We start from the raw sequence: 24950 nt of genomic DNA on the forward strand, positions 1-24950 counted from the left end.
CTGGTTACACTGTGAGCAGGCCAAAAGGTATTTCAGCCTTGCTGTCTTCTTTGAGACATTGCAGTTAAGTCACTGTCTTTTTCTAAAATAATACTGAATTTCAAATAATAGATATTTCTTTTAGCATTTTTTTTTTTGAGAGGTGGGGAGAAAATGGTGAAGGCATTTATGTTGGTGCACATGCCTTAATGCACTAGGAAAGATCAGAAAGACAATTTTGTGTAGTCATTTCTCTTCCACTTTTATGTGCATGTGTGGGATTCAGTTCAGGTTGCCACGCTTGCTTTGGCAAGTGCCTTTACCTATAGAACCAGCTCATTATTTGTTTGTTGTTACTTTTGTTTGGTTGTTTTTTGTTTTTGTTTCTTGATATAGGGTTTCTCTGTTATCCCTGGAACTCTCTTTAGATCAGGCTGGCCTCAACCTCAGAGATCCACCTGCTTCTGCCTCCCAAGTGCTGGAGTTACAGGTGTGTGCCAGCACTGCCCAGCCGTTTGTTGTTGTCTTATGGCATATATAAACAACCTAAACTAATCTTGGGGCTTTGAATCTCTTTTGGAAGCTTTTTTCTTACCTTTCTTACCAACCTTTGACAGCAGAAATTTTCAATTCTGTCATCTAGTGTTGGATGCTATGTCATCTAATTTTTAAGCTGTGATTCATTTACAGATGGTGATAATCTTTTTTTTTTTTTTTTCTTTTTTTGCCTCCTACTGTCTTTTAACTAAGAAGCTGAACATGGTAGAGTCTGGTACAGAGTTCTTCAAACCATATTTAAAAAATTGTACTTAGCTAAGAGTGGCTGCAGTGGCAACATTTGAAGAGGCTAAAGCAAGAAGATCCATCATGGACTAACAAGGAAGTTATCCAAGAAACATTTTTTTTTTTTAAATCAACTTCAGTGTTTGAGGCATTATTAGCTCAGTCAGTAAAGTGCATGCTGTGTAAGCATGAGGACCTGTGTTTGATCCCAGATAACATGTAAAAAGACAAGTATGATAGTGGCTACTGTAATCGAAGCCAGCACTAAGGTGATGGAGATGGGTAAATCTATGGAGTTTACTGGCAAGTCAGCTTAACCTACTTGGCAAGCTTTGAGCCAGTCTCTTTTTGGTTTGGTTTTGGTTTTTCAAGACATGTTTTCAGCACTGGCTGTCCTGGAACTCACAGAGATCCACCTGCCTCTGCCTCCCGAGTGCTGGGATTAAAGGCATGTGCCACCACCACCTGGCCAGACTGTCTCAAGCAAACAAGGTAGATGGCATCTAAGGAACAACAGCTGAAGTTGACGCCTGGCTTCCACATGCACAGGCAGCATGCATGAGGGGACATGTGCGCACACACACATGAACTCAAACACACACACACACACACATATGCATAACGTATACACTGTCACAGAACTTCATTTACCAAAATGCACTAGGGTCATCTGGTAATTAATTCACCCAATAATCCCAGCACTTGAGAGGCTGCAGCAGGCAGATTGAGAGTTTGAGGCAAGCCTGGGCTGTATAATGAGACTTTGTATTGGGAACAAAACAAAAAGATTGCCCCCAATGAATTAAAATGTACTTAGGACCAGGAATAATCCCAGCACTCTGGAGACAGAGGCAGGAGATCTCTCTGAGGTTGAGGCCAGCCTGGTCCACACAGTAGCAAGTCCCAGGACAGTCAAGACTTGACCCTGTCTCAAAAAAAAAAAAAAAAAAAACTGATATACCTAGGGAAAGAGAGATGTGTGGCTCTTCAGTAGAGCTCTTTCCTTGCATGGAAAGATACTATGTTAAATCTAGCATCACAAACCCGAAAAGAAGGATTTCCTAGGTGTTTTCTACTCCAGCTGTCACAGTTGACAAAGCTATGTGAAAACTGTAAGAAATACTGAACTTGGTATGGTGGTGCACACCTTTGATCCCAGCACCTGGAGACCAGAGGCAGGCAGAGCTCTATGAGTTTAAGGCCCTTAGACTACATAGTGAATTCCAAGCCAACCAGTGCTATATAGTCAGACCTTGTCTTTAAAAAAAAAAAAAAAAAAAAAAAAAACTTAATTCCTATTACTAAATATTCTTGTTGTGGTTTGGTGATGCCATACCAGTGTGGAAATCTTAACCACAAAAGAGCATTGTAGTGTGATGTATAATCTAGTCAGGATTCATTGTCTGATTGACTGGTTTGGTTTGGTTTGGTTTTGGTGATGTAGACCAGCCTGGCCTGGAATTCACTGTGGTTACAGGGCCTGATTTTGCCTCTCAAGTGCTAGGATCAAAACAGTGTGCCACTATAGCAGACTTTTTTTTCTTTTTTAATAATAGATAATTGAAAATCTTTTTAATGATCTAGAATTTGTAGAGAACCATTCTTTTTTTTTTAGCGAATAGAACGCCCAGTATTCATTGCTAATGTCTTGGCTATTTGGTGTTCTGTCTTGTTTCCAATTCTCATGGATTTGTAAGTGCTAGTTATGCTACAAGGTGTCTTCAGTTTAACCGTTTGGATGGAACGTTAACCTATGGATTTTTGTTTTGTTTTGTTCTCTCTCTTAGGTAGTACTAAGGATTAAACCTAGGACCTTGTACATGCTAGTGCTCTGCCACTGAACTGTATCCCAGCCCACTTCTTACTGAGACAGTATTTTACTTAATTAACCCACACTGGCCTTGAGTTGACTGTATAGCCTAGGCAGACTTTGAACTCTCAACTCTTCTGCCTCAGCCTGCTTACATAGCCAGGCCCAGCTGTTTGTCTCTTTTGAATTTTGGTTCGTGTGACATGTGTTTATGTAATTCTGCCTTTTGGGCTGTTAGTCATTAAGTAATATCCATCAGAAGCTGAGCTGTCTCTTGCCGTGACCTCTGCCTCACACTCGGAGCCTGCCTTGTCCTTCTATGTCCCCTGGACATAATTTGAAAGAATCCTCTTAATTTTTCTAAATACTTCCTTTTCTTTGGTTTCAGCCTTTGCAATATTTTAAAGACTTTTGCTATAATTTTGTTAATCCTTAATTATGTTGTACTCCTTTTCATCTTTTGCTCATAATCCTATTAAAAGCTGAAATTCATTATATATATATATATATGTATGTATGTATGTGTGTGTATATATATATATATTTCAGTATATATGAAAATGCCTACCGCATAGTTAGCATTGGGAAAATGTTAGTTGGAAACGGGGTCTCTCTCTCTCTCTCTCTCTCTCTCTCTCTCTCTCATAGTTAGCATTAGGAAAATGTTAGTTGAAAACAGGGTCTACCTCCCTCCCTCCCTACACATACACACTCAGTGCTGGGGTTATAGACATGCATCACCATACCCCTTCACCATTTTAAAGCCTTTAGGACTTCAGGAAAATTTCAGACTTTATAGACCCACCACCACCAGGGCATCATACAGGTCCTATATATAACTTTATCATTTGTGTATGAGAATGGAGAAAAAATTCATTGCAGATTTTTAGATAAATACCTGTAGACAGGTGGAGAGATTTGATTTTATGATATGAACTTTCATACCGTTGTTTTTATTTTATTAATTAGCTACCTGTGAAATGTGTGGGATGGTCGGTGTACGAGACGCTTTTTACTCTAAAACAAAACGTTTCTGCAGTGTTTCTTGTTCAAGAAGTTACTCGTCAAACTCTAAGAAGGCAAGCATTCTGGCCAGACTTCAGGTAACGGTACAGAAACCTTCTTATTCTTCCTGTTTCACACAGCTTTTACTTACTTGTCATCTGACTGTGGTTCACTGCACTCCACCTCTGCCCAACCAGCTGATGACTTACAGCCTTACAGTATCTTACTTGGTGAAGACAGGCTCTCCAAAATGAGCTGTAAACTAGCATATAAATGAACTAAAAATACCTTTTCCCACATAAGTACAATGAAACACCTTATTATATGTAGAAAATATAGCCATTTTCTCTTCTGCTCCCTCCCCAATGTTACCTTGAGTTAATATCAAGGTAGATGCTAGGCGCTGGTGGCACACGCCTTTAATCCCAGCACCAGAGAGGCAGAGGCAGGCAGATTTCTGTGAGCTCGAGGCCAGCCTGGTCTACAGAGAGTTCCAGGACAGGCTCCAAAGCTACACAAAGAAATCCTGTGTCAAAAATCAAATAAATAAAAACAAGGTAGAATCACCATTTTGGTGAAAATGATTTATTCTTTGGGTGTTTCTGGGGGTTTTTTTGCTTTGTTTTTTCTTTCCCTCATCATGCTTTTTACTTTGGCTTTTGTTCTTGGGTTTTTTGCTGGTGATGAACCCCAGCTTTGTCAGTGATACGCAAGTTCAACTTCATACAATTTGATGCCTTAACCAAATATGTTTGCTAATATAACTCACCTTTTTAAAAAAAAAAAAAAAAATCCATGAAATGAAAAGAAAATCATCTTCTTTTAAGTGTATATGAGTGCCTACAGAATCCTGGAGTCTTGACTAATTGACTTAGTTGTTACTGTACCATCTAAAAATTTCTTAAAGCAGTAGAGTACTGATTTTTGTAATTATCTTTTGTATGGTCACAGTTTTCCTCATTTAACTTATTGTGATCATTACATAGCACTGAAAAGTTATTTAAATCCCCCAGATGAAGGAAATACATCACTTAGATGTATTTCTATATTTCAGATAGACAGTTCCCAAAGATCCTGAGCAGTGGTCTGTACCCAAATGGATGGCAGTTTGTCACACTGAATTTGGCCATGATCATTATGTCATTGACCTTTTCCGTTAGCACTAAAGGTATAAACCTCAGTCACTTGCTCTTTGAACATTCAGTTGTCTTTCTTACCATATCAGTAGCAATGCTTCGCAGCTGCATGAGTGAATAACACTGATTCTGTCTACTATAAGAAGAGGTCAAGTATCCACCACAGCCTATATTTTAACATTTTATGGAATATAATTTTTATTAACATATTAATTCGCATATTGCTGTTTTAGTCTGTGCCAGCTCTGCTGTCCATATTAGATAACTACATTGTAGCAGAACAAAAAGAAAACTCTCACGTTAAAATTCCTTGTATGTTTCCTCTGCTTTAATAATTTTCTAAACCCTCAGTATTTAAGCAGAATTAGTATGCAATCATGTTAAATTTCACTTGTGGAGGGGGGGTGAAGAACTCTATTTACTTAACTTTTTTTGTTTCAGGGTAAGCCTCCAACAAAGAAAGCAAAAGTTCTTCAGAAACAGCCTTTAGTTGCTAAATTAGCTGCATATGCTCAATATCAAGCTACCTTGCAAAATCAAGCAAAGACAAAAGCAGGTAATTCTGGTGAGTGTAATAAAAGAATTATTCATATGACTGGTTTCAAGTAATAGCATTTTAACCTTGGGCTATGTTTGAGCTATATTTTTTCTGTTAGCACATTAAGACTGCGCTTCCTGGTATCAGGTGGTTGGTTGTTAATTATTATAGAAGAAGGGGTTAGTTGACACACAAAGACGTTCTAGTGGTGGTGGTAATGTGTTTGTAAATACAAGTGGGAAATCACCAATCAGAAAAAAGAAATCTGATCTGGGGAAGGCATTTTTTTAGTGGTAAGTACTCACCTAGGGCATTAGGCCCTCCATCCAGTTTCTCCTACCAAAAAAGAAAATCTGAAATCCAAAATGTTTTGAAATAGTCCATGCAAATGCCTGAAAATCCATGAAACTCTGAAAGTAGTATACTTTGGGTAGCAAGTATTTAGAAAAGGGGTTTAACCAGTAAAAGGTCATATAGTCAAGTTCTTTCATCTTTATGGGAAAACAAAAGCTTTTGATGACAGTGGGTTTTGGAAAGAGGGTCTTACTATATAGCCCTAGTTGACTCTGATCCCCCTGCCATCATCTCTCAAGTGCTTGGAGTACAGGCATGTGTCATCACATTTCACCAAAAACTTTAGGGGTTGGTTGGGGTTTTTTGTTTGTTTGCTTGTTTTGTTCTTTTGAAGACAGGGTTTGTCTACGTAGCCCTGACTGTCCTGAAACTCAACTCTGTAGACCAGACTGGCCTCAAACTCCAAGATCTGCCTACATCTGTCTCCTAAGTCTCCCCAGGTACTGGGATTAAAGGCATGCCACCACCACAGCCCAACTCAAAAACTTTGTGATGGCACAGGCCTTTAATCCTAGCACTCGGGAGGCAGAGACAGGTGGAACTCTGAGTTTGAGGCCAGTGTGATCAACAGAATGAGTTCCAGGACAGCCAGGGCTACACAGAGAAACCCTGTCTTGAAAAACAACAACAACAAAATAAAAATAATAATAACTTTGGGGCTAGCAAGATGTGACTCAGCAAATAAAAGTGTAGAAACCTGAATTTAGTCCCTGGGCCCCACATGCTGTAAGGAGAACTCCCAGAAGTTACCCTCTGAGCTCCACACACATGTTTTGGTACACATGCTCCCCAACACACATTAAATAAATGAGGAACAATTTTTTTTTAATAAAATGTTAAACAATTACATCTAAGTTTACTCTATTTCAGCAGTCTCCGTGGAAGGCTTCAGCTGGGGTAACTACATCAACAGCAATAGCTTCATAGCAGCTCCAGTCGCCTGCTTTAAGCATGTGAGTATGGAATTTCTCCCTTACGTGAAATGCGATCTTTACATCTGAAGGTACACTAACCCCTCATCATCTTATCCTTAGAAAGTTTTTGTTTATACCATAAAATAAAAATGTTTCTCCTTTATTGTTATACTTAATAGTTAAGAATAACTTCTTGTGGTTTACAAGTAAAATCCTTGTTATCCCAACAAAAAAAGCTCCTTTTGAGGGCTTCTGAAGTGTTGTAGGTCAGTGGCAAGGTGATTGCCTGGAACATTCAAGGACCTGTGATTTGCCTCCAGCATTAATTTTTTTTTTAGTTGCAGGCTGGTGAAATGGCTCAGCAGTTAAGAGCACTGGCTTCTCTTCCAGGGGACTGGGTTCAATTCCCAGCATCCACGTGGTAGTTCACACTTGTCTGTAACTCTAGTTCCACGACTTGTGACATACATGTAGGCAAAAACATCAGTGACCATAAAATTTTTTTAAAAGCTTTTAGTTACAATATGAGTGATTTTTGAACAATAAAAATTACTCTCATCCAGTTTCCATGTTAAACCATATGAAACATGAAGTATGTGGAAAGAATCCTATAACAAAACTGGTTGGCAGTGTCATGTGGCTCAGCCTAGCACATCCCAAAAATTTTACAACTTAAACAGGTAATTTCTAAAAGAGTTATCTCCTCCAGTTCTGTTTTTGCCTCCAAATGTAAAATCACACTAAAGAAGCAGCAGGACAGCCTCCAAAGCCACAGAGAAACCCTGTCTCAAAAAAAAAACAGAAAAAAAGAAGCAGCAGGAGGAATGTTTTCTTGTGAGTTAGAGTAAGTAATCTGTGTCATTAAAAACAGTTTGAAAAATACTGTTTTCAGAGCATCTGATGTAAAAACAATGTGTCAGATGTCATATTATTTCACTTTGATTTATCTTTGGTAATATGCCCTAATATTTCTTAACCTGACATGATTAATTTATATTTAGAGACTGTATACTTCTGTGTGTACATAAACAGAAAAGTTATGAATTAATGCAATTTTCTTCACACTTAACATTTTGCTAAGGGCTTTAATAAATAACAGCATGTGAACAAAACTACACATGCTTTCTTACCATGAAATCCAAATGAGTTCTCTCATTCTGCCAGTGAAGGATTTTTATCAGACGGAAGCATATTAATTCACTAGTATAAATGTATATTAAACCCCGTGCATTAATTTCTTGGTTTTCTTCCTTTAAGGTACAAATGTTAAGCCCTTTGTCTGTGGCATGCTGTCTGAGATAACCTAAAATGTAACCTTTAGGTGCTTATCTGAGAGTCCAAGTGGGTGATTTATGCTATATTGTTGGAAATACTGACATATTAGTGAACTGTGTAACATATATGGTTGCATTATGTACAACAGCTACAAAGAGAACTACAGAGCTGGGGGTGTCAATCACTGGCAGGACACCTACCCAGCCACTCACAAAAGGTCCTATACTTAGCACTGCAGAGCACAAAGCACAAACCCAGCCCTCACAGTGTTGCTCTGTGGTGCTGAGATGCTCAGAATTCCATAGTAAGTCTTCATCCAAGATTGCTGGCACATTTGTCTGTTGTCTCTTTTTAAATGGCTTTCATCTTCCTTTAGATCTTCTTTTTAATGTTTTATGTCATAAACCAGGTCAAGCCTTTTTATATAAGTACCGTAATATTTTTTAAAAAATAGCATTTCAGGGTCCTGAAAGTGTATTTCAGTTCCAGTCCACATCTTTGAACAATTATACTGATGAATCAAGTTCTTCGAGTACATCACTTAAAATAATTAAGTTGGTTGATTTTGCTTACAGCTTTGCTATTTTAACATTGAAATGGTCATGGGGCAGGTAATTTTACCTTGGAAATACGTACAATTCCAAAAAGGACCAGAAAAATGGATAATAAACTTGAGAGTTGTGGTTATGTGAAATGGAGCTGTTTGAATGGGGTTGGAGATAGTAATAAAGGACCTTTAGACTTGCAATGTTTTGCTTTTTTTAACAAGGAGAATATAGATTTTATAATTTAAAATCCAGTTCAGGATCTGTATGGTAGCATATACCTACAATCCTAGCACTTGGGAGGTGGAAGCAGAAGGATGCAAGAGTTCTAGGCTAGCCTCAGCTACATAGTGAGTTCAAGACTAGCAGTAAAGAAGGATAGTCTATGGCGTAGAATAGGATAGCTAAATAAGGATAATGTGGCACCTTCACTTTCTCACTCAGAAAAAAGTGTCTGTGGAGCCCATCATTCCTGTTTCACTCTCCTTTCCTCACTGCTTCCTCCTCCTTACCAGAGAGGAAAACCTTTGACTTGGTATAGTGAATTTACTTTGTTGCTTTAATCAACATTTTCAGTTGAAGCCGTTTGATTTAAGAGGTAGAACTATGCTAAACTTGATTTTATTCTTCAGAGTTGACTCTCCAGTCTTTCCCAGAGATCATTTTCTATCTTGTCTCTAAGAAAAGTTACTGGTTTGGGCTGTGGGAAGTCTGTGACCCGTAATTACTGGGAACAGAAGACCTTGTCTCATACCATCATCCCTCTAAGATTTCACATGTTCTCTAAGAGGGTTTTCTTCTTAGAGACTCAAGTCTGCCCTCTTGCCAACTTGAGTATCAAATAGGAGCCTTGTTGCTGGTAGAGATTCTTTTCCAAACCTAATTTATAAATGCTCATCTGTAATGTGTGATGCAGAAGCAAAGCTGTTCTGGTTGAAACAGGAGTTGTTGTGAGCGTGTTGTCAGAATCCTGACTGCCTGGATTTTCCAGTTTAACCAGCCTCTACTCAAGTAAGGGTCCAAATACCCTACCTTTTCAAGGCACTTAAAACAGACAGACACTTTCAAGTGTGAAGTTATTTAGATTTCTGGAAATGAAGTTCCACAACATACACTGTAAGACTAGAGAGATGGCTCAGCCCTTAAGCTCATACACTGCTCTTGCAGGACTCAAGTTCTGTTCCCAGCACCCAACTTGAGTGGTTCAGAACTGCCAGTGACTCCAGCTCTACAGAGATTTGATGCCTATGGCCTCCATGGGCACCTTCATAATACAAAAAGCCACAGACACACATGCATAAATATAATTTAAAATACAAATTTAGGAAAATAAAGATATGGAGTCAAGTGATGATCACAGCACTCAGAAGGATAAACCAAGTGGGCAGCATTGTGTGTGTACTCAGTACCAGGCCTACTAGGTGACATAGCATGACTTTGTCTGATAAATAAACAAACAAAAATTCTTTGGAACCAACCCTGGTGCTGTAGCCCTATAATCTCATCTACAAAAGGATCACAAGTTTAAGGCCAGCCTGGGCAGTTTGGTGAGACCTCATTACCACCAAAAAGAAAATAAGTCTACAATGAAATTTGAGTCCCTTTTGTCCTTTCCCATATTATTTCTTTCCTCATAAAATCTGACTCAGACTTTAGTCACAAGAAACTACCCTGACTGGTTTGGCAAATTGGTCTCCAACCATTGTCCACCTTTCCTTTGTTTTGTAGTCCTGAGGTGGAAATCACTGAATTGGATAATAAAAATTTTTACTTAATCCTAAATTAACCAGATATGGTAGCACATACTTGTTATCCCAGGAGTCAGGAATCTGAGACAAGAGCACTGTGAGTTCCAGGCAAACCTGGCTGCAGTGTGAGACTATCAGAAACATTAAAACTAATGTGTAATCCAAAGCTGGTGGCATCTTCAGAATCCTTTAGCTCTCCTAGACCACTTCTTAAGTAAAGCTTTACTACTTTTTTGAAGCTGAGTTATAATTTTTAAACTTAATTTTCATAATTTAAGGTCTTTAGTTCTTTTTCAGATTGCTTTTGTTATTTTAATTCTGGATATGCCTGCACGTGGGTGAGCACATAAATACAGAAGCCCATGGAGGCCAAAGATGTCAGACCCCTTGAAGCTAGAATCACAAGTGGGTGTGGGTCACCTGGCATGGGTGTCGAGAAACAAACTAAAGTCCTCTACAAAAGCAGTGTGCCCCTAGCCATTTCTCCAGCCCTGTCTTAGTTCTTGGTTAGTTGTATCCACACAAGGCAAAAAACCAACAAAACACATAATACTAATATAGAACCATATTCCACTTAGAGATGCTGCATAGATTCCTCAGATTCACAGATGTTTATCTGGGCAGGGGAGGTTGACAGAAAATTGACATAGGGTTTCTCACTTCTTAACCCAGGCTGATCTGGAACTTAATCTTCCTGTCTCAGCCTCCTAAGAGGGATTATAAGTGTGTGCCATCATGTGCAGTTGTGCTATGACTTAAGGTTGGGAGGGGGGGTCAGTGTTGGGTTTTGTGGTAGGGAATGGGGGTGTTATTGTTTCTTTTTCAAAGCTGGACCACTATAGATCAGACTACCTTGGAAGTCATGGCAGTCCTCCTGCCTCAGCTTCTTATGTGTTGTGATTAGAGACATGATCTATCACACCTAGCTTATATTATAACTTTAAAGTTAAGTTTGTTTGACCTTTTCATTCTGCCTCCATGAATATACCTGGTATCACTTACATAATACAGTCTTTGTTGCTTTTATCTGTAATCTGAGTGCAGCCTTTTTGAAGAAAAAGGTTTTTTATTTATTTGCAACATGTATCATACGTGCTTATTTTGTTTTAATGGAGAGATGGGTCAGCAGTTAAAGCACTGGCAGCTCTTCCAGAGGACCTGAATTCAATCCCCAGCACCCACAGCTCACAACAGTCTGTAACTACAGTTCAAAGGGATCCAACACCCTCACACAGACATGAATGCAGACAAAACACCAGTGCACAGAAAATAAAATTTAAAGAAAAGAAAAACAGAAGCCATCTTGTTTGCATATGACCTATAACAATAGTTTAACTTTGAAGTAAAATTCACAATATAATTTCACAGATACGTGTTTATTAGGAATATTATTCAACTAAAATTACCTTTTAGTGTGTTTCCCCCTCTGTCCTTGACCCACAGAAAGAGAACTCTGGAAAATGCATAATAAAACTTGATCTCTTTTATAATTGAAGATCAAACCTCCATGTTATCTTTGGTTATAAAATTTATTTCTAATAAAAATAAAACTTGGGGCTGGAGAAGTGGCTCAGCGGTTAAGAGCACTGGCTGTTCTTCCAGAGATCCTGAGTTGAATTCCCAGCAATCACACAGTGGCTCACAATCATCTCTAGTGAGATCTGATGCCCTCTTCTGGCATAAAGATGTACATGTAGATAGAGTACTCATCTACATAAATTAAATAAATCTCTAAGAAAACTTGAGTTGGTTTCTGGTGCTTAATGTTCTACCCATGCTAACACTTAACACGAAATGCATTCTCTCTACAAAGGCAGCAAGATCCCATAGTGAAAATCACCTTCCATAGGTTTTCAGGAAAACTTAATTTAAAAGGAAGCCTAAATAAATCTCAATGAATGTCTTAACTTCAGACTCTATCCCAGAGTGGTTTTTGTTTTTCTTTTGGTATCTCCTAATGATTAAACTATGTTTTGTTTTATTTTAGTTAGGCAGTTTTAAACCCAAGTGTGGTAGTACATACCTATAATCTCACACGTAGAAGTCTTCCTTGTTTGGGAAGCAATGAGGCAGGAGGATCACATTGAGTATGAGGCTAGTTTGGTCTACATGGTGAGTTCGAGGCCAGCCTGGACTAAGACCTTGTCTCAAAAAAAAACGGGGGGTGAGGGGCTTCAATAGTAGTTTCTACTTTTTTTTTTTTTTTAACATTTGTAGCATTTTTCTCAGGTGTTCTCAAACATTCCATTTTCCTTGCACTCCCCATTTCTATGCTGCCATCACCCCCACGCACCCCCAATAGATTCTAGTGTCAGATCAGGTGAGTATACTTTGGACAGAATACATTGGACTTTTTATTTGTTGTTTGGGTCAGGTTGTATATTGAGATGCAGGGCCTTGCTATGTATCCCAAACTAGCTTCAGACTCAAAAAGCTCCTGCCTCAGCCTCCCAAGTGCTGCAATTACAGATGTGCAGCACTGTGCCTGGATTCTTGCCTTGTTCATCTTTCTCTAATAATCATGTACTTTAGTAATCATGTACTTTTTCGTTCTGAGATATAGAAATGGTGGATTTTGCTTGGTTTCCGACCTACAAATTCAGGTCTAACCTATGCCCGTTTATACTCTCTAAAGGTTGAGTGTGGTTATCAAAAGTTGAAGGTTTGCAGTGCTGTGGAAGGAAATCTTTATTTCTGTATGCATCATGTGTGCCCTCTTAGAATCTAAACACAGTCATCTGGGCTATTGAACTATCTGGGAATGTTCTCGGAATGAAGGAAATAAGACTTCCTGCAGGTTATTTTCTTTCAGATAGGTAGGTGGAGGTTATCTTACATTGTGTTGGGGACCCCCCTCAGCATTTGGATTTGGCCATCTCTACAGGACCTGATGACAGCTTACTTTGCAGGGAAGGAGAGTCGCTCCCAGATAGCTCTCACGAGTGGCCCTGGAGCAGGAAGTGGTGGAGCAGATCTTCCTTGTTTGGGAGGAGCCTGAGGTAGACCTCGCATCCTGAGTCTGGAAGGTAAATTTGTTGTTACCTGTAAATGATGGTTCTGCTAGTTCATGCTATACCAATCCAGACTTCAGAGGTATCCCTCCTGCCAGCAAGAGAAGACAGATGACTTGGATGAAGATGGCTGTCAAGCCCTGGGTCATTTCGTCTTCCACACTTAAAGAATATTCATTTTTTTAAAAAGGGCAGATTTATCTATGAAATCACTATCATTTCAACACATCGAGCACATACTCGGTTATAACTGTAGTGCTCTATCTTGTTGATGTTTGTTTCTTCATTTTTTTTCATAGTGTAAACCATATGGATTGGTTTAAGAGGGCCTAGCAGAACCACAACCTTACAGGCAAGAACAAATGTCACTTTCTGCTACTTTCTCCTATACCAATCCAGACTATAGGGACCAGACCAAAGATCTCCCACTCAAGTGAGCATTACCTTTTTTTTTTTCTTTTAGTAAATATTGACACTTCTTTTCTTGAGTAAATAACATTAAAAAATATTTTCTCCAAAGATAATATTGAAGCTTTAAAAAGAAATCAGCGCAACAGATTGTCAACTCTAGCCCAGAAAAGAGTCCTGTATGCAAATTTCATTTAGCATTGTGCCCACCTAACCTGTAGCTTGTCAACATAACCACAGTTCTCAGTAACAACCAAATTTATAGATTTGGCAGTCAAGCAAAGAGTAGCTACCCTACTTGAGTTTAACGCAGCTTTATGCATGCATTTACCTTCACCTATCTTCTCTGATTGCTTAGCTTTCCAAGAATAAATGTATGGTCTTTGTATTGATGTATGTTAGCTTAGTTTGTGTTACCTGTCTTCCTAGCCTCTCCTTTTCTGATCATATCTGCTGGCAATAGGGATGGCCCTACAGTCTAGAATGATGTAGGGAGAGGTAGCAGAACCTGAAGGGTCCAATCTTCCTGTTTAAAAAGGAAAATCAGGCATGGTGGCACACAAACCTACAACCCTAGCACTTTTTGGGGAGGGGGCTGTGACAGGAGCATTGCAAATTTGAGGCCAGTGTGGTATACATGGCAAATTCCAGGCCAGCCTGAGCTATATAGCAAAGCCTGTGTCAAAAGGGAAGGAGGTGGTTTTGTTTGTTCCTTCCCTCTTGGGAAGATGTATATGTGTTTCTTCCCCATAATCAAAAATAATGGAGATTGGGTGTGTCTCTAAGATAATAAGGTATATTTATTGCTTGCTACTCAAAGAGTTAGCTATTAATTGGTTCTGTTTTTGGTTTCTAGATCTTAGTTTGCTATTATTTGACATTCTGTTTCCTTCAGAAATTTACAAACTGTTTAGAGGGCAGGAATTAAATATTGCTTTAGGCTGGCTCTATTCTGAGTTACCATCAAAGTATAAGGGGCATTCCTTCCATGCCCACCTAACCTGTAGCTTTTTTCCCAATGTCCATATTTATTAGTTCATGTCTGTGCTTGCCTATCTTTTAATTTGAGGCTGTTTTGTTTTCACCTGATTTATTCATATTATCAGGCCTTCTGGAACCTTACCTTATCCTTTTATTTGTGTCCAGTGTTCTACATTTCATGGAAACCTGATTATCCAGGGCCACAGAGACTAGAATTATCAGCACTAGTGAATAATTATAAACTCATGTACTTGATTAATTTACTGTTGCATAAAGTCCAAGTAATTGTGTATTGCCTTACAATTTAAGGATTCATAGCAATGGGAGCGTTACCTTTTGGGAAATGTGACTGTTATACTCTTAGGTAAGGTTTGCTGGGTTGCCATCTTAACCAGTAGTATGGAGGCCAATGGTCTACAGCTCTAACATGGGAAGTTTTATTTTCATAGTAATTGTTGCATGAGAAATTTTGAGACAATAAATTGTTTAACAATTACTGCAGGCCTCTCTTCCACTCCCCCCCCTTTAATGACTTTCCCACTGCTTTTTCCTGTCCCTCTTAATAGACTGTATTTGCATTATGTGGATTTAACTTATATTTGAAATACAAATACATGTTTTATTTCTCCGGATCATATTAAAGCCTGTTACTTGAATTTATTTTTTTTCCTACTCTTGGACAAGATCTTTAAAAATTAAGGGTTAAAGTATTTTCATTCAGTACACATTAAAAACATTAAATTCCTCAAGTCACCTTGATTTTATGGTGTTGGCCAAGTTTGTAATTCAGGTTTTAGAATAATTGTTACTTAGATGTCACATTTGGTGTGAATTTCGAAGTCATCGTGTATCTAATAGGTTCAGATTCTGTCTTTTATCTTGAATTTAAGTCTGACTCTGGCTTTCTCAAAATAGAATCTTTACAACAATGAATAGAAACTATACTTTAAGAAAATATGAATGGATGAAAATGACATATTTATTTGAGCAGTCCATTGTTGATACTTAATTTTGAATGATAACTTAATAATTTTTGTATAACAGGCACCTATGGGGACCTGCTGGGGTGATATCTCAGAAAATGTAAGAATAGAAGTTCCCAATACAGACTGCAGTCTACCTACCAAAGTCTTCTGGATTGCTGGAATTATAAAATTAGCAGGTGAAATCATACATGATGATTTACTAGAAAATGCTAGTAATACAAACTTGTTTTTAAAAATATATATATAAATTTTTCTGGGTATTACAAATAAATAATACATGTATAGTAGGAGTTGGCAGATATTTTTTGTACAAGACCAGACAATAAATTCTTGGATTTGTACAGTTTGCTCTATTACACTACCCATTTCCCCCATTTTAACATGTGAACAACTATAGTAACATAAAAACAGATGGCTATAACTGTAGAATTTTATGAAATCTGAGTCTCATGAAGCTGTCACTTCTTTATCTGAAGGAAATACTGTTCCTTCAGTTCTTTCTAGCCATTAAAAAGGAAAAAAAAAAGCAGTAAGCCAGGCCAGCTGGGTGGGCTTTATCTCCAACTTGTCTCTCTATAACACTCTTACTACTGCTTTACTGTACACTGCCCGTATTACCTAAAAGTGGCCTTGTTGCCAGGTGTGATGGCCTCACACCTTTAATCCCAGTACACCCGAGACAGAGGCAGATAGATCCCTGAGTTGAGGCCAGCCTGGTCTCTGTATCGTGTTCCAGGTCAGCCAGGCCTATGTAACCTTATTTCAGGGGGGAAAAAAAGTGCCCTAGAGGGGTGAGGGATAAATCCAAGTGGCTTTATGTGTTGCTGGGCAAGGCCTCTCCCAGTAAGCCACATCCCTGTGCCCTAAAAATCATTCTAATGACACTTTGCTCTTTCGGGCATCGTCAGTAGCCTCTCATCCCATCCTTTAAGGTAGTCACAGCTTCCAGCTTCACTCTATAAAATGCTGGGCAGATTTTTTTTCTTCCCCAGTCTAAATGCTCTGTTAACATGAAGTTGGTCTCTTTCATTCGAAGATTTTTATCTTATCAGTGCCTTTGATCACTCTGGCAAGAGTCTCGGGCTCTTGTGTTTTCTCCTATCTGCTTCAATCCCATGTCTTTTCCTTGAGACATTGGTCTACATAAGCATTCTTTAAATGCTTCTGTTGTTCGCTGCACTATAATTCATGACAGCATTTATGTCCCAGATGTTTGAGTCACTTGCGTGTAAATAGTTCGAAAGATAGTACATTTACAGTCTAACAATTACTCCTAATTAATTACTGATTCTGGTTTTATGTTTCTGGTTTTTTCTGTTTGTCTCATATATCTGTACTATTTTGGTAGTAAGCCTCAAAGAAGCAGGGTCTAATACTCCTACAGCAAGTTGAGGTAAAAAAAAGCAAGAAAATCCCCCCAAAAACTCATGGACCAGCTAACCTGGCATACACTGTGGCAGACAACAAAAAGACCTTTTACTCAAAGTAGGAGAGGACCAACACCTGAGATTGTCCTCTGACCTGCACACAAATATGACACACACGCACACACACACTCTCCAAAAACAAAACTTTTAGAACTGTTTCAGACATGTTGATCACACTTAACATTCCAACACATGGGAGGTGGTGGAGCAGAAGGTCGTCTACAGCTATTCAGTCAATTTGATGCCAACTTCACCTACACATTCTCACGAAACTATCCCACCACTTGTTTTAATTGAGGTGTTTCCCTCTTCTGAGAATTTGAGAAATTATAGATTAATTGAAATTTGGGGGTCGGGGAGGGGGAGACCATGCTCTGAAAAATTGACTTTGTATTAACAAGGGACTCTCAAAGTTAGACCATAGTCCCAACAGGTTCAGTATTACCCAGGGACTTAGAAGTGTAGATTATTCACACCACCCTGTGTCTAAATCCCAATCCCTGACATGGGAGGGACCCCCTGGAAGGGACTACCCTCTGCTTATAGACAACGCAGGTGGTTCTGCTGCAGCCATCACCCTAGGGACTGAATCATTTTAGTTTTGTTATCTTACTATGTAATGATTGATTTGTTGGTTTTAGGTTACAATGCTCTTTTGAGATATGAAGGATTTGAAAATGATTCTTCTCTAGACTTCTGGTGCAATATATGTGGATCTGATATTCATCCAGTTGGTTGGTGTGCAGCCAGTGGAAAACCTCTCGTTCCTCCCCGAAGTGAGTAGCCTCACCATCAATTTATTCCACATTCATTTTTTTTATAGGTGTGAGTATTTTGCCTGCATGTATGTATGTATGCATGCCTGGTTCCACAGAGGGCATTGGAGCCCTCAGAGCTGTAGTTCTTGACAGCTGTGAGCTACCTTCTGGGTGCTGGGAATCAAACTTCAGTACTCTGTGAGAGCAGCGACAAGTGCTCTAAACCACTGGGCCAACTCTCCAACCCAACATTTTAAATGTATGTGTCGTAATGCTGTCTTACACATAATATCCTAAAGTGATACAGAAATTATTTGTATGTCACATAATTTTTATGTTAGCAAGACATACTTACTTTCTCTATTGCTGCTTTTCAACACTAATTCATACTCACATCTTCCAGAGAAACTAGTTAACTTTGTTTTTGTTTTCTGTTAATTATTTTGTGAAACAGTTCTGTTTGCTAAAGGATAACTATAGTTATTTCTTTTGTTTTAGCTGTTCAACACAAATACACAAACTGGAAAGCTTTTCTAGTAAAAAGACTTACCGGTGCCAAAACTCTTCCTCCTGATTTCTCACAAAAGGTAAATAAGATCCTTAAAGAATTTAAGTGCCAATTTAAAAGAATTACTTAGGCAGGCAGTAGCCCACACCTTTAATCCCAGCACCCGGGAAGCAGAAGCAGGCGAATCTCTGTGAGTTTGAGGCTAGCCTGGTCTACAGAGTGAGTTCCAGGACAGCCAAGGCTACATAGATAATCCCTGTCTTTTAAAAAAAAAAGGAAAAAGGGGTGGGAGAGCTTAAGGAATTATAGTTTCTGAACTGTTAAATATCAAAGTATATGTTTAGAAAGGGTGAGTCATACCTATGATCTCAGTACCCAAGAGACTGAAGCAGAAAGATGGCCAAAAGTTTAAGGTTAATAACTAGACTAAAAATGAAACCCTATTCCCCAAAACAAAACAAGAACTGATCATGGCAGTGCCAAATTTAATCCTGCACTTGGGTGGAAGAGGCTGGTGGGTCTTCGTGATTTGGAGATGAGCCTTGTGTACATAGCAGGTTCCAAAACAGCCAAGACTACATACTGAGACCCTGTCTCAAAAAAAAAGACAAAAATAATATATTAGTACATTCAACATTGACTAGGCAATAACAAAACTACTTGTAGACCTTTGTCACGAGTCTCAAATGGGATTTTTTTCTGTGCTTTTGTTTGAAGGTTTCAGAGAGTATGCAGTATCCTTTCAAACCTTGCATGAGAGTAGAAGTAGTTGACAAGAGACATTTATGTCGAACAAGAGTAGCAGTGGTGGAAAGTGTAATTGGAGGAAGATTAAGGTTAGTGTATGAAGAGAGTGAAGATAGAACGGATGACTTCTGGTGCCACATGCACAGCCCCTTAATCCACCATATCGGATGGTCTCGAAGCATAGGCCATCGATTCAAAAGATCTGGTAAGCAACTTTAAAACACAAAAACTTTAAAAATATCATTGAGGGTGAATAAACTGCTTGATTGTTTCTCTCTACAAAGCATAGATCAAAGATGCATTCTAGTTTGGCTATTCTACTGTAATTACGGTATTAATCCTTGTGTTCCTTCCTCTTCCTGCCCAGTTAAAATAATGTACTTTTTTATGCATGGGGCCATGGGTTCCATTTCTAGCACACACACACACACACACACAAATTTTTTGAAATTTTTTTTCCTTAAAATTACAATTGTCTCATTATTCCTTTCTTATCCAGAGCAATTGAAAGATGTGAAGGGATCTCCTTTCCACTTAATTGTCATCTAAATGGCAACATTAAGTTTAACTAGACATGATGCTACACACACAACAACAACATTCTTCTAGAAAAGCCTAGTGCACACTATGCATCAGGGTCAGGCATGATCATCAGGAGTTCAAAGACAGCCTCAGCAGCTTAGTGAGCCCCTGCCTCAAAACCAAAAGTGAAAAGACCTTGGGAGACAGCTTGGTATTAAGAGTATTTGGCTTGTGTGAGGTGTGAGGCACTCTGTTCAATTTCCAGTACCACACCAAAAGGAAAACAAGCTTCTAATGTTGTAATTCCCATGTTATGGAATTACCAGCATTGTAATTAACTAAAATGTAATAGTATATGTACAGGGTTGGAGAGATGGCTCAGAGGTTAAGAGCACTAACTGCTCTTCCAGAGGTCCTGAGTTCAATTCCCAGCAACCACATGGTGGCTCACAACAATCCATAATGAGATCTGATGCCTTCTTCTGGCCTGCAGGGATACATGCAGACAGAACACTGTATACATAATAAACAAATAAATCTTTAAAAAAAATATGTACATGTGCTCTCAACACAGAAGAGATGTTAATATCATTTACCATCATTTTGGTTTTTGTTGTTGTTGTTGTTGTTGTTTTGGTGTTCTCACAAATGCTGACAGATTAGTATGTAACTTTTCCTTGTAGATATTACAAAGAAACAGGATGGACATTTTGATACGCCACCACATTTATTTGCTAAGGTAAGAAGTTTCTATAAGACCCCTCATTTGTAAATTAGATTGAAAGAAGGTTGTGGGGGTTTTCCTAAAATTATGGATATCACATATACTCACTTAAAAATTAAAATCTATATTCCTTAGGTGTTACAGGGATTATACTCATTCCTAAATTATGTGTACCTGTATAAGTTCTTTCTGTTCTCTAAACAAAGGGAATTATAACATTAGACAAATAGGAAAAGACATCTGGTAAATTTTTTAAATTGGATTTGGGTGGAGAGGGGAGTTTCAATACAGGGTTTCTCTGTGTGGCACTGGAAGTCTGTAGACCATGCTGGCCTTAAACACAAAAATCCACCTACCTGCCTCTGCCTCCCAAGTGCTGGGAATAAAGGCATGCCCTTCACCACCCAGCCAGAAATATCTTCATTATTAAAGAAGCTGAAGAAAGAGGTTTACAAGTTTCAGACCAGCCTGTGCTACAGAGACAGACCCTGTTTGAGGGAGTGGCAGGGCAAAGGGAGGACATTTACAGGCCAGGAAGGGATAGCAGGTTCACGTACTGCTATCTTACAGGTACTGCTCACTTACACATCCTGATGCTCTGAACATCTGTAAAAAGCCTGGTGCAGATACCGTGAGTGCATGTGTAATCCAAGCACTCCTACAGCAAAATGGGAGGTGTAGATAAGAGAATTGCCTGGAAATTTACAGCCTGTAGTACAGGGTACAGCAGACACAAGAAAGAGATCCTTCCTTCCCAACAAGGTGGGAAGGAAGAACTGACTCCCAAAAGTTTTGTGACCTACACCTGCACATATAAGTCCACGCACACTAAATCAATAATTCTAAAGGACATATAAAATAGTGTATATGCTTTCTATAGGTAAAAGAAGTAGACCAGAGTGGAGAATGGTTCAAAGAAGGAATGAAGTTGGAGGCTATAGACCCATTAAATCTTTCTACAATATGTGTTGCAACAATTAGAAAGGTAAGAGAATATGTTCTAAATTGAAGAGATTCAATCAGAAGAACCAGGTTTAAAAACAGAAGGGAGGGGCTGGAGAGGTTAAGAACACTGACTGTTCTTCCAGAGGTCCTGAGTTCAATTCTCGGCAACCACATGGTGACTCACAACCACCTTGAATGAAATCTGGTGCCCTCTGCTGGCCACCAGATAAATAGAATCTTTAAAAGGATAATTTATTATTAAAAAAAAAAAAAAAAAACAGAAGGGAACCACAAGCAGATATATTTTGAAAAAAGATATGTATGTCTGGATCTTCATTGGGAATAAAGTTAATAAAGCTTTCTAAATAAATTTGAATTCTGTTGTCAGATCTACTTAGTTTCTAATGTGTTATAATCAAGATCAGGACATCACAGCCCCTTTTCACCCAAAACTTTAATGCAACCCACGGCATACAGTTTTATAAAATACTTACACAAACACCTTCAGGTATCACAAATTTATTTTAAAACAGTTTGTTGGTATAATTTTACTGTTTATTACAGACAAAATCAAACTTTTACATACTAATGAGATAGATATGCTTATTGTCTAATAGAACAATCCAAATAAAGGTTAATTTGATACTTATAAGCTGAAGAAAGGTACAAGATAGTTGCAGATTCATGTGTGAGCTAGGAATATTTCAGGAAGGTTCTTGTAACAGTGTATACAATATAGCATGAGGAAGAAAGAGTTTCTTTCTACCCATATAGCCCATCATTGAAGAAGCCAAGGCAGGAACTTCATGAAACAGAAACCACAGAACAATTCTGTTCACTGGCTTGCTCAGAAAGTTTTGTTTGTTTGTTTATTTTGGAGACAGTCTCTCACTATTTAGCCTTGGCTATCCTGAAACTCTCTATGTAGACCCAGCTAACCTGGAACTCACAGAGATCTGCCTACCTCTGCATCCTGAGTGCAGAGCTTAAAGGTGTGTGCTACCATGGCTGGCTATGAGCTATTTTTCTTACACAGCTAGGACCTACCTGCCTAAGGATTGTACTATCCACTGTTGGCTGAGCCTTACTACACCATTTAACAATCAAGAAAATGTCCCACTGACATGCCCACAGGTCATTTTGATATAGGCAGTTCCTCAATTGAGGTTCCCTTATTCCTGGTGACTTCTAGTTTGAGACAAGTCAGCACATTTAAGAAATGCTAAGTGGTTGACATGCATACAGTATGCATACGAAAGTTGGGGCTTTGGCTGTAGCTCAATGGTAGAGCATTTGCCTAAGATGTGCAAGACTCTGGGATCAATCCTCTGTACAAACAAACAAACAAACAAAAAGATGTCAACAGGACAGCCAGGGCTACACAAATGGGGGGGACAGGTCAGGTTTCAGAGTTGGTTTCACAGTTAAAAGCTCTTGCAAAAGTAACTCAGCTTGGTTCCTAGCATCCACGTGGTAGCTCATGATCATCCATAATTGTAGTTTTAGGCAATCTGATGCCATTTTATGGCCTGGATAAGTATCAAGGACACACATGCTGTTCTGGCATAAATACAGGCAAAAACACCCATATACATAACATTATTTATAAATTTATAAGTGCTTTAAGATTTTTTTTTTTTAAACAAGAGCCAGAATGTTTTGAGATAGGAGTTGTGAACTAAGTGGTTGATTACTTCTGAAGGACTAAAGAAGGAGCTGTTGGCTTGACACAAAGACTATCTAGCTCTCAGACAACATGTTCATCATGGAGATAAATACTGAGACTCTGGATGGGAGGCAAACTCCCGTTGATCATGAAGTTGACAGTGTCTGAGGTCATTGAAACAAAGCAAAGAGCTAAAATCAGAAATTTAAGGGTTGGAGGTGAAAAGCCAAGTACGGAAAGAGTTATAGAGGGAATAATAGAGGTGTAAATATTAATCTGTAGACCAGAATATGACAGTCTAGGTTGAATGCTTTTAATCCTAGCATTCAGAAGGCATAAGCAGGCTAATTGAGTTTAAGGCCAGCCTGATCTCTGTAGTGAGTTCCTAGCCAGTCGGGGAAGTACATAGTGCATAGGGAAATAGACCACTGAATTGAGAAAATAAGGCTGTCAGAGAATTTTGCAGTCTAGATAAGGATAGAAATGGGAGAGCAACAAATTGCATAGTATGTACCTTGAACTAGGTCTCAGAGTGCAGTCTACTGAATTCACTGCAATAACCTTAGGCCTTTTGTGTTTGAACCTGTCTCAATTTTTCCTTTTTTCTTTCTTAGTTGTTATGCAAGGTATAATGTGAAGCCTGGCAGTGTTGGCACATGCCTTTAACCCAGCACTCGGGAGGCAGAAGCAGGAGCACTGGGTGCTCTTCCAGAGGTCCTTAGTTCAATTCCCTGCAACCATATGGTGACTCACAACCATCTGTAATGAGATGTGGTGTCATCTTCTGACATGCAGGCAGAACACTGCATACTAAATAAATATATAAGTTTTTTTTTTAGTGTGGTAGGAGCTAAACGAGATGCTGCAAGTCTAGATTTCCAGGCTTTATAAGTTGGAGCAAGAGCTTCTCAAGTTTAAGTCCTAATGTTAGGAGGTAGGCATGCTACTTAACAGCAGTCTGAGGCATAAAGTGGAGTTAAAGTTGGGCCCAAGCAGCCTTAGTATCATAGAAGAGCATGGTAAAAGAAGGCAAATTGGCCAGGCAGTGGTGGTGCATGCCTTTAGTCCCAGCACTCGAGAGGCAGAGGCAGGAGGATCTCTGTGAGTTCAAGACCAGCCTGATCTACAAGAGTTAGTTCCAGGACAGCCTCTAAAGCCACAGAGAAACCCTGTCTCAGAGGGGGGGGGGGGGCAAGTTGAAGAGAAGGAAAGCATTACCATGTTAGGACTAAGAACCTGATAACTTACACTAGATGTTTTTTTGTTGGTGGTTTGGTTTGGTTGCAGGGGGAGGGTAGGGGAGTTGTTGTTTTTTCAAGACAGGGTTTCTCTGTGTAGCTTTAGCTGTCCTGAAACTCACTCTGTAGACCAGACTGGCCTAGAATGGAGATCACAGAGATCCACCTGCCTCTGTCTCCCAAGTACTGGGATTAAAGGCATTTGCCACTATATTTTGTTCGTGTGTGTGTGTGCGTGTGTGCGTGTGTGTGTGTGTGTGTGTGTGTGTGTGTGTGTGTGTGTGTGTGTGTGTGTGTGTATCAGAAGGCAACTTGAGGGAGTTGGATCTCTCACTCCACCATGTGGGTCCTGGGCACTAGATGATCAAATTATGAAAAGAATAATTCAATCAGTTATTCAGCAAAGACATTGGTTTTTTCCAAGCATCTGAACTCATCTCTGTGTAAACTCGCTTTTCTGAAATCACTTCTGTATGGCTTTTGTTTCTTATACATTAACAATTTACATCAGTTTCTCATTATTGTATCTAACATCCAATAAAAAAGCGTTTTTTACTTTTAAAGTGTCTTTATGTAATACTTTCGTTCAGAATATAATTTAAAATATTGTTTTTTGTAATATTGGTATTCATGTTCACATACTTGGGATTCTCTTGATTTCAAAGGTGCTGGCTGATGGGTTCCTGATGATTGGGATCGATGGCTCAGAAGCAGCAGATGGATCTGACTGGTTCTGTTATCATGCAACCTCTCCTTCTATTTTCCCTGTGGGTTTCTGTGAAATTAACATGATAGAACTGACTCCACCCAGAGGTATTCCATCCCGGTATAAACACTCAGTTCTTAGTCTTGCTTTGTTTTTGTATGATATCTGCTTACTTTTAGCACAGTGTGTATATTTATACACAGTATGTGTGGGTATGTATAGATAGACTGAAACAT

General features: G+C 38.9%; 1 protein-coding gene across 18 annotated transcripts in view; it reads left to right on the forward strand.

Moving 5' to 3' along the window:
- Mbtd1 (mbt domain containing 1) overlaps positions 1 to 24950 on the forward strand; it is a 61320-nt gene that overhangs the window by 20424 nt on the left and 15946 nt on the right. For 9 of the 18 annotated variants that reach the window (XM_027424302.2, XM_027424301.2, XM_027424303.2 and 6 more), the window contains 10 exons: positions 3542 to 3681; positions 5155 to 5278; positions 6476 to 6558; positions 15532 to 15649; positions 17542 to 17676; positions 18157 to 18245; positions 18884 to 19118; positions 20119 to 20174; positions 21040 to 21144; positions 24674 to 24821. In XM_027424302.2, the coding sequence (XP_027280103.1) occupies positions 3542 to 3681; positions 5155 to 5278; positions 6476 to 6558; positions 15532 to 15649; positions 17542 to 17676; positions 18157 to 18245; positions 18884 to 19118; positions 20119 to 20174; positions 21040 to 21144; positions 24674 to 24821 (1233 nt within the window). The remainder of the gene's footprint in view (positions 1 to 3541; positions 3682 to 5154; positions 5279 to 6475; positions 6559 to 15531; positions 15650 to 17541; positions 17677 to 18156; positions 18246 to 18883; positions 19119 to 20118; positions 20175 to 21039; positions 21145 to 24673; positions 24822 to 24950) is intronic. The other 9 variants (XM_035447625.1, XM_027424306.2, XM_027424312.2 and 6 more) reach the window with 6 other exon arrangements.

This window comes from Cricetulus griseus, chromosome 7 (assembly GCF_003668045.3).
Source record: "Cricetulus griseus strain 17A/GY chromosome 7, alternate assembly CriGri-PICRH-1.0, whole genome shotgun sequence".
NCBI classification, from domain to species: Eukaryota; Metazoa; Chordata; class Mammalia; order Rodentia; family Cricetidae; genus Cricetulus; species Cricetulus griseus.